Below are 14221 nucleotides of genomic sequence, written 5' to 3'. Positions count from 1 at the left end.
CCTCTATACCTTTCTTATTTTATAAGGAGTATTTGGCCACCTTATTCTCCTGCCAAAGATGCTTGTGAGGAACAGATGAGTTGGGATCTATGTTTTCCAAATCTCTCCCCCATTTTTATCCTTTCATGAGATGTGGGCATTTGTTGCCCATCCCTAATTGCCCTTGAACCTAGTGGCTTGTCATATTTCAGAGTCAACCACATTTCTGTGGATCTGGAGTCACATATGGGCCAGGCCGCATTATGACAGTTGACAATGATTTCATGGTTACCATTACAGGGACGAGCTTTTCAATTCCAGATTTATTAATTGACAGATTTATAATTGAATTTAAGTTCCACCAGCTGCCTTGGTGGGATTTGAACCCAGGACCTCTGGATTACTAGTCCAGTGACATTACTGCTACGCTATAGTCTCACCTGATCAATCTGATTGCATTGACCAGTTTCATAGCTGCTGAACAAAATGGATTTGAGTTAATTTTCTTTTGCAATTGCTGGTTGATCTGAATCTTGTCTTGGGTGTTATGGCCGTTGCAGGCTCCTTTCCTGCCATTAATGAGTCTCATTTCCCACAGTCTGGTCTTCTGGTTTGGGGATCTCAACTTCCGCATTGCTGAACACGGGCTGCATTTCATCCGGGAGTCCATCACCAAGAAACGTTACCAGCTGTTGTGGGACAAGGACCAGGTGAGGGCAAAGGTCATGGGGCCCAAAAGTGGAAGGGCAGTTTGTGGTTCCCATTGGTTTTATATAAACTTAACATGGTTAGATACAGAGTAAACCTTCCTCTACACTGTCCCCATCAAGCACTCCCAGGACAGGTACAGCACGGGGTTAGATACAGAGTAAAGCTCCCTCTACACTGTCCCCATCAAACACTCCCAGGACAGGTACAGCATGGGGTTAGATACAGAGTAAAGCTCCCTCTACACTGTCCCCCATCAAACACTCCCAGGACAGGTACAGCACGGGGTTAGATACAGAGTAAAGCTCCCTCTACACTGTCCCCATCAAACACTCCCAGGACAGGTACAGCACGGGGTTAGATACAGCGTAAAGCTCCCTCTACACTGTCCCCATCAAACACTCCCAGGACAGGTTTAGCACAGGGTTAGATACAGAGTAAAGCTCTCTCTGGACTGTCACCATCAAAGTACTCCCAGGACAGGTACAGCACGGGGTTAGCTAAAGGGTAAAGCTCCCTTTACACTGTTCCCATCAAACACTCCCAGGACAGGTACAGATTGGGGTTAGATCCAGAGTAAAGCTCCCTCTACGCTGTCCCCACATGAAGCACTCTGAGGGCACGGTGATAGATACTGAGTAAAGTTCCTTCTACACTGTTCCCATTAAACATTCCCAGGTGTGGAACAGCATGGGGTTAGAAACAGAGTAAAGCTCCCATACACTGTGTCTGTGTGTGTGTCTGTGTAATACCCAGTGAAATCCCAGCACTGTCACACTTTTCTATCCCCAACAGCTGAACAGGGCTAAGAAGACTGAACCAGTCCTGAATGGATTCCTGGAGGGACAGCTCCTCTTCACACCCACGTACAAATTCAACCTGAACTCTACGCTTTATGATACGAGGTAACTTGACTCCATGTACCTACCCACCCCGCCGAATCTACCATCGGCTCCTTGTGCCCCCAATCCCTGTCCATGGGTGTGAGCAGAATATTCTATTATACTGGGCAAAGAAGACAGGAACAGGAGGAGGCCATTCAGCCCCCTCCACAGGAACACAAGGAAATGCTTCAGCCACTCCAGCCTGTTGCACAGGAACATGAGGCTATTCAGCCCCTCAAGCCTGTTCTACTGTTTCTCTACATGAATGCACGCAACATTTGCAACAATGTAGATGAATTGACAACACGAATAGAAGTAATCAGGTATGACCTAATTGCCATTACAGACATGTGGCTGCAGGGTGACCAAGGCTGGGAACTGAAAGTTCAAGGGAATTCAGCACTTCAGAAGGATCGGCAAAAAGGAAAAGGAGGTGGGGTAGCACTGTTAATAAGGGATGGCATCAGTACATTAGTGATAGGATCTTGGGTCAGAAGATCAAAATGTAGCATCAGTTAGGGTGGAGCTAAGAAACAGCAAGGGACAGAAAACTTTGATTGGAATTGTTTATAGACCATCAAATAGTGGTGGTAATATAGGACACGGTATAAATCAGAAAATTAGAGATGCATGTAACCAGGGTAATACAGTCATCTACAAATAGACTGGGTAAACCTAATGAGCACTAATGCTGGGGAAGGTGAATTTCTGGAATGTATACTTAATGGTTTTCTAGAACAATATGTCGAGGAACTAACTACAGAACGAGCTGTTTAGCTGTTTTAGGTCTAGTATTGTGCAGTGAGAAAGGTCTCATTAATAATCTTGTTGTAAAGGAGCCCTTAGGGAAGAGTGACCACAAAATGATAGAATTTTACATGAAGTGTGAAAGTGATGTTGTTTATTCCAAAACTAGTGTCTTAAATCTAAACAAAGTAAACTACAAAGCTGAGGGGCAAGTTGGCTGAGGGAGATTGGGGAACTACATTAAAAGATATGATAGTAAGCAGGCAACCACTAGCATTTAAAGAACTAACACATGGCTTGCAACAAGTTTACATTCTTTTAAGGTACAAAAAGACAGCAAGAAAACTGATCCAACCATGGCTAACGAGAGAAGTTAAGGATTGCGTCAGATCAAAGGAAGAGGCATTAAAGTTGCCAAAAAAAAGTAGCAAGCCTGAGGATTGGAAGAATTTTCAAATTCAGCAAAAGAGAACCAAGGAATTGATAAGGAAAGCGAAAATAGAATATGAAAGTAAACTATTGAGGGACAAGAACACACTGTAAAAGCTCTATGTATGTTAAAAGGAAAAGGTTAGTGAAGACAAATGTGGGCTCATTACGGGCAGGAAATGGAGAAGTTATAATGGGGAATAAGGAAATGGCAGAGAAACGAAAGAAACTTTGTCTCTCTTCACGGAGAAAGGCGCAAAAAATGTCTCTCTGAAATACTGGGGAGCCAAGGGACTAGTGAGATTGAGGTTCTGAAAGAAATTAGTTAGTAAAAAAGCAGTACTGGAGAAAGTAATGGAACTGAAAGTTGATAAACCCCCTGGACCTGATGATCGACAACCCAGAGTATTAAAAGAGGTGGTTGTAGAGATAGTGGATGCGTTGGTGATCACCTTTCAATATTCTATAGATTTTGGAACAGTGCCTGCAGATTGGAAGGTAGCAAATGTAACCCCACTATTTAAGAAAGGCGTGAGAGAGAAAACAGGGAACTACAGACCTGTTAGCCTGACATCAGTAGTAGGGAAAATGCTAGGATCTATTCTAAAAGATGTGATAACTGAGCATTTGGAAAATAATGGTAGGATTGGGCAGAGTCAACATAGATTTATGAAAGGGAAATCATATTCGACAAACTTGTTGGAAGTTTTTTGAGGATGTTACGAGCAGAATAGGTAAGGGAGAACCAGTGGATGTGGTGTATTTGGATATTCAGAAGGTTATCGATAAGATCCCACACAGAAGGTTACTAAGCAAAATTAGAGCACATGGGATTGGGGGAATATAATGGCATGGATTGAGGATTGGTTAATGGACAGAGAACAGACTAGGGATAAACAGATTATTCTCAGAATGGCAGGCTGTGACTAGTGGTGCCACAAGGATCAGTGCTTGGAGCCCCAGCTATTCACAATCTATATCAATGATTTAGATGTGGGGACCATAGGTAATATTTCCAAGTTTGCTGATGACACAAAACTTAGTGGGAATGTGAGTTGTGAGGAGGATGCAAAGAGGCTTCAAGGAGATTTAGACAAAGTGAGTGGGCAAGAACATGGCAGATGGAATATAATGTGGATAAGTGTGAAGGTATAAGTTTGTGGATAAGTTTGGTAGGTAGGTAAAACAGAAATGCAGAGTATTTCTTAAACGAGGAAAGATTGGGAAATGTTGATGTCCAAAGAAACCTGGGTGTCCTTAGTCATATGTCACTGAAAGCTAACTTGCGGATGCAACAAGCAATTAAGAAGGCAAATGGTACGTTAGCCTTTATTGCAAGGGGATTTGAGTAAAGGAATAAGGAAGCAGCTGTATAGAGCCTTGGTGAGACCGCAACTGGAGTATTGTGTACAGTTTTGGTCTCCTTATCTACAGAAGGATATACAGGCCATAGAGGGTGTGCAATGAAAGCTCATCGCGCTAATCCCAGAGATGCCAGGATTGTCCTATAAGGAAAGATTGAGGAGACTGGGCCTGTAATCGCTCTAGAATTTAGACGAATGAGAGATGATCTTATTGAAGTGTACAAAATTCTTACAGGGCCTGACGGTAGATGCAGGAAGGATGCTCCCCCTGGTTGTTGGAGCGGGGTGGGGGGTGGTCTAGAACCTGGGAACACAGTCTCAGAATGAGAGGCAGCCTATTTAGGACCGAGGTGTGGAGGAATTTCTTCAGAAAGAGGCTGGTGCATCTTTGGAATTTTCTACCCCAGGGGGCTGTGGAGCCTCAGTCTTTGAGTAAGTTCAAAGCAAAGGTCAATAGATTTCTAGATAGCAATGACATTAAAGGGCACGGGGATAGTGTGGGGAGATGGTGCCGAGGTAGAAGATCAGTCATGATAAAGTTAAATGGCGCAGCAAACTCAAGGGGCCGAATGGCCTGCTCCAATGTTCTTATGAACAGGATGAGATCAATCAGCCTCTCATGCCTGTTCCACCAATATGTTTAGATCCAGGCTGACCTTTACCTCAACCCCATTTACCTTGGATCTATCGCCATTGATACCTTCATGATATTTTCAGTCTTGAAAATTTCAATGGACCCACATCTCATTGGATTGAGAGTTCCAATTTTCCCCTCCCCTTTGAGCTGTTATGGTAAAAATTACCACTCTCGAGTCTGTGACATTCAAGCAAGCAAGATCTTTTCTCCCAGCATATGTTGTAATATCACAGCCTGACTCTACAGGTGTCTCTCACTGATATAAGGGCTGTATTACGCATTCATAGCCTTTAGTTACAACCTTCTGTTATTGTTCGTACATACCTCACTAGGAGGCTGTTAATGTCTTCGATGCCTCCCTGTCTATACTCTTATCTCCCTAACATTTGTTTACCCAACCGGTGATGGTCATTAAGTTTTATAACTTGTAATTTAGCTAGGTTCCTGCACTGGGTTCCACAGTATTGGCTACCTACCCATCATGCCTACATGTTGACTATATTTCCCATCATGCTTAGAAAGAACTGTCACTAAATTTGTCTATTCTAAAGCTGTTAATGCATGTCTTCTTGTGAAATAATTTCAGTTATCCTACTTCCGTGCGAAAACTTGCTTCCTAATCGCACTTCCAAAAAACATGACTATAATTTTAAAACTGTGCTCCTTGTTCAGGATTCCCCAGCTGATTAAATAGTTTATTTCTCTCTGCTCCATCAAATCTTTTTGGTAATCAGAATCCCACATGTGTTCGGACCTCCCCTGAGACTCCGGAGATTTTTTGCTGCGGCTGCGATTGTTTGCAGTTCACTCCCAAGCTAAGCCACTGTTTCCCCCTTGGTGTCAAAATGCCATTTTCCAACACCCTTCTCCGTGTTAAACAAAGACTCGATTTGCCTCTCTGATCAAGTTCACCCCTCAGATCCCACTCCCTTTTTGTTTCTGACTTCTTGTTGCTCCTTCACTTCCCTGTCCAGTGAGAAGAAACGGAAACCGGCCTGGACAGATCGGATCCTTTGGAAAGTTAAAGAGTGCTCTCAGACTGAAGAGAGTGAGGCTCAAGCATCGCACTCAAAGAAGCCCATCAATGTGATTTTAAATACCTATGACAGCCAAATGGAATATGGAATCAGTGACCACAAGCCGGTGTTGGGAATCTTTTGTCTGGAGGTAAGGGGAAGGGGGAATGGACGTGAATGGTGCTGAACCGGGGACAGTTTGTAAGGGTATGCCCCCCTCTGTAAATCTGCCATTACACAGTTAAGAGAAAAGTTCCCCCTCGAGACATTTGCAATACCAACTCTGGACATTCCTGGAGGTTTTATCACATGACATCCCGCTTCTAACCACTCCATCCAATCAAATGGCCTTTTTTTCTCAATTCCAATAATTTTACAGCGGATAAAGAAAAGTTTTCAAACTTTAAAAAAAAATTTTTATTCATTCACGGGATGTGGGCTTCGTTGGCTGGGCCAGCACTTAGTGCCCATCCCTAGTTTCCCTTGAGAAGCTGGTGGTGAGCTGCCGCCTTGAACCGCTGCAGTCCCTATGCTGTAGGTACACCCACAGTGCTGTTAGGGAGGGAGTTCCAGGATTTTGACCCAGCGACAGCGAAGGAACGGCAATATATTTCCAAGTCAGGATGGTGAGTGACTTGGAGGGAAACTTCCAGGTGGTGGTGTTCCCATGTGTCTGTTGCCCTTTTCCTTCTACATGATAGTGGTCTTGGGTTTGGAAGGTGCTGCCTAAGCAGACTTGGTGAATTCCTACAGTGCATCTTGTAGATGGTACACACTGCTGCTGCTGTGCATTGGTGGTGGAGGGAGTGAATGTTTGTGGATGTGGTGCCAATCAAGTGGGCTGCTTTGTCCTGGACGGCGTCCAGCTTCCTGAGTGTTATGGGAGCTGCACTCATCCAGGCAAGTGGGAAGTATTCCATTGCACTCCTGACTTGTGCCTTGTAGATGGTGGACAGGCTTTGGGGAGTCAGGAGATAAGTTACTCGTCGCAGGATTCCTAGCCTCTGACCTGACCTTGTAGCCACAATATTTATATGGCTAGTCCATTCAGTTTCTGGTCAATGGTAACTCCCATTGATATTGATATTGGGGGATTCAGTGATGGTAATGCCATTGAACGTCAAGGGGCGATGGTTGGATTCTCTCTTGTTGGAGATAGTCATTGCCTGGCACTTGTGTGGCATGAATGTTACTTGCCACTTGTCAGCCCAAGCCTGAATATTGTCCAGGCCTTGCTGCATTTGGACATGGACTGCTTCAGTAACTGAGGAGTCGTGAATGGTGCTGAACATGGAAGGAAAACCCTGTACTGGCAGCAGTGCCCTGGAGATTAACCTTCAATCCCTGGAGACTCCAGGACAATCCTAGAGGGTTGGCAACCCTAATCCTAGACCAACAACAAGCTGAAAATAATGTTGCTGGCTTACAAAGAGAAATTGGCTTCACAAATGAAACCTCTGAGTTGGAAATACACAGGAAGTTAATCAGCATCGGGATGGGGGTGGTGAGGCACCGGCTTTATTTGGGAATCTGTGTCAGAGTGGATTTGGGAATCCTACCAGGGTAACCAGAAGAATTTCTATCCCACTGTCTCTCCATCTTCTCCCCCCCATCCCTCCATCCATCTTCTCCCCCCCATCCCTCAGTCACAGTTCTGTTGAGGCTTGCTTTTTGGGATGGATTCGATGGGCCAGTTCCTACCTCCTCTTTTAGCTGGACCATCAAATTGAACCTTCGAGGAGGTGTCCAGTTGTGCGCTGACATCCCTCCTGTTCTTTACTCTAGCCTATCCTGTAACAGACAGCGTGTGAGATGGGGGCTGGGGTTGATACTTTTGGAGGGTGGGGGTGAGGTTGATATTTTAGGGGATGGGGTGGGATTGATATTTCGGGGATGGTGGGGGGTGGGGGGGGGGTGCGGCAGGGGGATGGTACTGCTACTGATACTTTTCTTTGTCTTGTCCCCAGTTTGAGAAGCGGATCACTCAGGCCCTGGTGGAGTTGCAGCCTGAGGGTGAGTGGAAACCTGGGCGTGATGCTCTCATCTCCTACTGCATGCTGGATGAGTATCCCAGCAGCACTTGGGACTGGATTGGGCTGTACAAGGTAACTTCATAAAAACTTCTCCCCTTTACTCCAACGCGTCGCACCCACTTTCTCCTCATCTCCCTCTGTCATGGAATGTGGATGACAGTAATGAACTTTGCTGAAAAGAGAGATGTTGCTGAAGTTTTTTGTCTTACACTCATCAGGGCAAATGCTGAAATGCCAAATTTTAAACAATCACAACAATTTATGCTTACAGGATTGATTCAAGTCAACTCTGTGCAATCATCATGGCAACACTCCAGCCAACATTCAGCACCATTCATGACTCCTCAGGTACTGAAGCAGTCCATGTCCAAATGCAGCAAGACCTGGACAATAGCCAGGCTTGGACTGACAAGTGGCCAGTAACATTCACGCCACACAAGTCCCAGGCAATGACCAGCTCCAACAAGAGCGAATCTAACCATCTCTCCTTGACATTCAATGACATTATCATCACTGAATCCCCCACTATCAACATCCTGCAGGTTACCATTGACCAGAAACTGAACTGGACTTGCTATATAAATATTGTGGCTACATGGGTGGTCAGAGGCTAGGAATCCTGCGATGAGTAACTCACCTCCTGACTCCCCAAAGCCTGTCCACCATCTACAAGGCACAAGTCAGGAGTGTGATGGAATACTCCCGACTTGCCTGGATGAGTGCAGCTCCCACAACACTCGAGCAGCTTGACACTGTCCAGGTCAAAGCAGCCACTTGATTGGCACCACATTCACAAACATTCACCCCCTCCACCACCGAAGCACAGTAGCAGCAGTGTGTACCATCTACAAGATGCACTGCGGGAATTCACCAAGGCTCCTTAGACAGCACCTTCCAAACCCACGACCACTACCATCTAGAAGGACAAGGGCAGCAGATAGATGGGAACACCACCACTTGGAAGTTTCCCTCCAAGTCACTCACCATCCTGACTTGGAAATATATCGCCGTTACTTTACTGTCGCTGGGTCAAAATCCTGGAACTCCCTTCCTAACAGCACTGTGGGTGTACCTATACCACATGGACTGCAGCGGTTCAAGAAGGCAGCTCACCACCACCTTCTCAAGGGCAACTAGGGATAGACAATAAATGCTGGCCCAGCCAGCAATGCCCACATCCTATGAAAGAATAAAATAGACGACGGCAAGGATGGTATTCAGTAGCATCCCACAATGTCACGGGCTTCAGCTAATCATTCCAGATGACATGTTCTCCTTGGAGCAGAGAAGATTCGATAGAGGTGTTCAAAATCATGAAGAATTTAGATAGTTTCTCCTTATTCACTCTGTCTCTGAAGGCAGGAGGGTCAATAACCAGATTTAATATAATTAACAAAAGAGCTGGAGGGGAAAGATGAAACGACTTTTTACACAGTGAGTTGTTGTGATCTGGAAGGCACTGCCGGAAAGGGCGATGGAAGCAGATTCAGTAGGAACTGTCAAAAGGGAATTGGATAAGTCCTTGAAGGAAGAATATTTGCAGGTCTCTGGGGAACGAGCACGGGGAGTAGGATTAATTAGATAGCTCAAAGAGCAGGAACAGCACCCTCAGCAACGTGTGAAACATCTTGGGTTGTTCCTCTACCTGAAAGGGCGCCATGCCAATACAAGTTGTTGGGGAAGGTGAGGGGCTTCTCTGCGTGGAGGTCCTGGGGAGAGAGCGAGTGAGATGAGGTGGCGGTGTCACTGGCTCTGTCTGTCATTGCAGATTGGGTTCCGCAGTCACAGCGACTATGTGACGTATCTCTGGGTGAAGGACGATGAGTTAATGGTCAATGACAACATTTACCAGGTAAGGTGTGAGTCAGCTAGGGTTGCCCCCTCTGCTTGACTGTATTCCATTTCATTACCTGACCTCCAACCTTTAACCGCCCCATCTAGTCGAACAGCCTTCTACACTTGCCCTTTTTGTGGTCTTGTGGAGTCCGTGGACCATGCTTATATAGGGTGTGGTAGGCTGCACTCCCTTTTTAGTTATTTGAAAAACCTTTTATTAATGTTTTGTTTGCACTTCAGCCCCACGCTCCTGATCTATGGACACCCGGTGCGGAAGGGGGTCGGGAAGGAGGAGGACCTCCTCGTGAACCTGCTCCTGGGCCTGGCCAAGTTGGCCATTAACAGGTCTAGGCAGTGGGCGATCGACGGGGAAGTCCCACCCGATTGTTTATCCCTCTTCCGCGGCTACGTTCGTGGCGGGGTGTCTTTGGAAAGGGAGCACGCGGTGTCTGCCGGCACTCTCGAGGCCTTCCGTGGCCGTTGGGCACCGCGGGGACTGGGGTTTTTATTGACCCCTTTAATCACATTTTGGTTTAAAGTTGTAAGTTTCCTTTAAATTTTGTCTTTAGTTTTATAGCTGACCTGAATTAGGGGCTGTGCTTGATTTGTCCTCATTTTGTTGATCTGGTTTGATTGGTTTAACTTAAAAGACTCCACAAGTGAAAACACCTTCTCTATGCCTCTACCCTTTCAAACTCGCTCCTAATTTAAATAAAACTCCATCAGGTCACTCTTCAGCCTTTACTTTTCTAGTGAAAAGAACCCCAGTCTGTTCAATCTTTCCTGACGGTTCTAATCTCTCACTTCTGGTTTTGTCCTTGTGAAGCTTTTATTTTTGCACCATCTCCAGTGCCTCGATATCCTTTTTATAATATGCAGAATAGAAACTGTGTACAGTATTCCAAGTGTGAACTCAGACTCGATACAAGGTTAACATAACTCCTTTGCTGTGAACTCTACCGCTCTCTGTGACACTCACACACCTGCATCTGCACCCTCTTTCTCTCTCTTCCCCCCTCTCTCTCTCCTCTCTCTCCCCTCTCTCTCTCTCCCCCTCTCTCTCTCCCCCTCTCTCTCTCTCTCCCCCCCCTCTCTCTCTCTCCCCTCTCTCTCTCTCTCCCCTCTCTCTCTCTGCCCCTCTCTCTCTCTGCCCCTCTCTCTCTCTCTCCTCCTCTCTCTCTCTGCCCCTCTCTCTCTCTGCCCCTCTCTCTCTCTGCCTCTCTCTCTCTCTCTGCCTCTCTCTCTCTCTCTGCCTCTCTCTCTCTGCCTCTCTCTCTCTCTGCCTCTCTCTCTCTCTGTCCCCCTCTCTCTCTGTCCCTCTCTCTCTGCCCCTCTCTCTCTCTGCCCCTCTCTCTCTCTCTGCCCCCTCTCTCTCTCTCTGCCCCTCTCTCTCTCTGCCCCTCTCTCTCTCTGCCCTTCTCTCTCTGCCCCTCTCTCTCTCTGCCCCTCTCTCTCTCTGCCCCTCTCTCTCTGTGCGCCCCTCTCTCTCTGTGCGCCCCTCTCTCTCTCTCTCTGTGCGCCCCTCTCTCTCTCTCCCTGTGCGCCTCTCTCTCTCTCTCTCTGTGCGCCCCTCTCTCTCTCTCTCTGTGCGCCCCTCTCTCTCTCTCTCTGTGCGCCCCTCTCTCTCTCTCTCTGTGCGCCCCTCTCTCTCTCTCTTTGTTTCCTCTCTCTCTCTCTCTTTTTCCCCTCTCTCTCTCTCTTTCCCTCTCCTCCTCCTCCTCTCCCCCACAGCAGCTGACTGAATCTTTAGAGCTGTGACAGGGTTATTTTTGATGCCCTGTGACTGATCTCGGCCCAATCTGTCTGTGCACACACTAACATCACTGTGTCTTCCAGGTATATCTGAATGGTGAAGAAATTCCCAGCACAGGTGGGGAATTTATCCTGTGCTATTACAGCAGCAACATGCAGTCCATTGTGGGAGTCAGCTGCCCCTTCCAGGTATCTTCACAGTGCCACAGATACACCTCATCCAAATGAGAGGACAGAAAATTTAAATCTACAGGTGCCTTGTACCTGTCCTGGGAGTGTGTGATGGGGACAGTGTAGAGGGAGTTTTACTCTGTATCTAACCCTGTGCTATACCTGTCCTGGGAGTGTTTGATAGGGACAGTGTAGAGGGAGCTTTACTCTGTATCTAACCCCTTGCTGTACCTGTCCTGGGATGTTTGATGGGGACAGTGTAGAGGCAGCTTTACTCTGTATCTAACCCCGTGCTGTACCTGGCCTGGGAGTGTTTGATGGGGACAGTGTAGAGGCAGCTTTACTCTGTATCTAACCCCGTGCTGTACCTATCCTGGGAGTGCTTGATGGGGACAGTGTAGAGGGAGCTTTACTCTGTATCTAAACCCGTGCTGTACCTATCCTGGGAGTGTTTGATGGGGATAGTGTAGAGGGAGCTTTACTCTGTATCTAACCCCGTGCTGTACCTGTCCTGGGAGTGTTTGATGGGGACAGTGTAGAAGGAGCTTCACTCTATATCTCAATGCTGTTGGATGTCTTTAACACTGACACTGGCTTTAACAGCACATTCATTATTCAGGTGAATATAGCATTGCCAGTACTCTGGTTCAAACATTGAAAGGTTTAATGACCTCAGTGACCTTTTACTTTTTTCAGTCAGTAAGTTCCAGGTGTTCTGCTGACGGTGAGGAATTTTAGATTAAAGGATGAGGGAGCATTTATACTGGAGTGTGGATCTTATTGGAAAGTAAACTTTTACTTCCCTCTTCTGATCTCTCCCCTGGCTCAATTGCGCACTCACTGGGTGAGTGTTAGCACTCTCACCATGTGTCACAGATTGTGGGTTCAGGCAACTTCCAGAATTCAATCAGATAATCCAGGCTTACACTCACACTACAGTACTGAGGGAGAGCCACACTGTCTGAGGGTCAATACTGAGGGAGTGCTGCACTGTCTGAGGGTCAATACTGAGGGAGTGCTGCACTGTCTGAGGGTCAATACCGAGGGAGTGCTGCACTGTCTGAGGGTCAATACCGAGGGAGTGCTGCACTGTCTGAGGGTCAATACTGAGGGAGTGCTGCACTGTCTGAGGGTCAATACTGAGGGAGTGCTGCACTGTCAGAGGGTCAGTACTGAGGAAGCGCCGCACTGTCGGAGGGTCAGTAGTGAGGGAGTGCTCTGCTGTCAGAGGTTCAGTTGTGGCCACTGAGGTTGTGAAAGGTGCTATATAAATACAAGTCTGCCTTTCTCTTTATCACCCTCACAGATCATGCTGGAATGTGCCGGAAATGCGCTGGAGGTTGCCAATGGAATGGACATGTCACGTGACAGCTAAGCTCACAGTGACTTGGACACATATTGAGTGCCCGCTTGCTGGATCACATGCCTCTTCTTATTGCCCACAGCAGCAGGAGCAGCCTCACCCCATCTCTGCACCCACCTCCAACTTTATTTCTGACTATCTCGTCCTCTTGTCCTGCCCCATGGCTTGTGCTGAGGTTGTGCCAGAGGCAAGCACAAAGAGCCAGGCTGCCAGACCACAGCAACCCTGCTCCGAAGGACTCCTGGTTCTTCGATGTGTTGTCATGGCGACAGCAGCGACTGGATATTCCAAGCCTGCGGAGCTGGGAGCTGGTGACCAGAGATCCTCGTGCGTTCTCATCATCACTGTTCACCTGGGGCCACCCTTGTGTGCCAGTCTTGCTATGCAGCTCCCCTTTCAACATTTGATATTTGAGAAACAATAGGACTTGTTGAATCACAATTTTTGCTTCCTCAGGATTGCCTAATGAAAAGAGCACATCCTGAGCTCGGTGTGTTCAGGGGAGTGGTTACTAGTTAGTACAGCAGGTGATGCTGCTCTTTCAATGGCTCGTTGTGATGGCTCTTCATTACAACTCTCAATGGTTAGACACGCTGATTTTTTAAAAAATTAATTATTTTAATATCTTCATTGTCCTGTTACAGGAATATTTTTGTCCCATATTAAACCCAAGCTAATTGAACCAGTTGGTTCTCTCCCTATCCCTGTGCGTTATCCCAAATCTCTCATTTGTGTTCTTTCTGTCTGTCTCCTTTGCGCTCTCCGTTATTATCTTCACCTATCTCTCCCTCTCGTCTCTGCCTCTCCATCTCTGCCTCTCCATCTCTGCCTCTCCGTCTCTGCCTCTCCGTCTCTGTCTCTCCGTCTCTGTCTCTCCGTCTCTGTCTCTCCGTCTCCGTCTCCGTCTCTCCGTCTCCGTCTCTCCGTCTCCGTCTCTGCCTCTCCGTCTCTGCCTCTCCGTCTCTGTCTCTCTCTCTCGTCTGTCTCTCTCTCTCGTCTGTCTCTGTCTCTCTGTCTGTCTGCCTGTCTCTCTCTCTCTCTCTGTCGTGCCTGCTGTCTTGTGCTCTCTTATCTGTTACTGTTGCTCTTTTTGCCTCTCCTTGTCAGTGTGTGTATTTCTGCTGTCTTCCTCCTTTTAGTGAGACACTGAATACCCCGCACTTTATAATTCCCGTGAGACTCCGCCCTCGGATTGAGGAATTTTATTTATTTCCTCCCTGCAGTTTCTGCTGGGCTTAGGTCTTTCTGAAGCTTCTGTCTTGATGTTGAAGTTTAGTTCCACAGACGATGGGCAGGCTCTGG

General features: G+C 47.0%; 1 protein-coding gene across 2 annotated transcripts in view; it reads left to right on the top strand.

Moving 5' to 3' along the window:
* inpp5ka (inositol polyphosphate-5-phosphatase Ka) overlaps positions 1-13819 on the top strand; it is a 39699-nt gene extending 25880 nt beyond the window's left edge. Inside the window, exons 7-13 of one of the 2 annotated variants that reach the window (XM_041198044.1) lie at positions 578-689; positions 1483-1592; positions 5723-5915; positions 7732-7869; positions 9566-9649; positions 11470-11574; positions 12863-13819. In XM_041198044.1, the coding sequence (XP_041053978.1) occupies positions 578-689; positions 1483-1592; positions 5723-5915; positions 7732-7869; positions 9566-9649; positions 11470-11574; positions 12863-12931 (811 nt within the window). In that variant the 3' untranslated portion in view covers positions 12932-13819. The remainder of the gene's footprint in view (positions 1-577; positions 690-1482; positions 1593-5722; positions 5916-7731; positions 7870-9565; positions 9650-11469; positions 11575-12862) is intronic. The other variant, XM_041198043.1, reaches the window with a different exon arrangement.
* The last annotated feature ends 402 nt before the right edge of the window (positions 13820-14221 follow it).

The sequence above is a fragment of the Carcharodon carcharias genome, chromosome 10 (assembly GCF_017639515.1).
Source record: "Carcharodon carcharias isolate sCarCar2 chromosome 10, sCarCar2.pri, whole genome shotgun sequence".
Taxonomy (NCBI): Eukaryota; Metazoa; Chordata; class Chondrichthyes; order Lamniformes; family Lamnidae; genus Carcharodon; species Carcharodon carcharias.
Note: the sequence above shows the minus strand (reverse complement) of the source record. Positions and strands in the feature narration are given on the sequence as shown.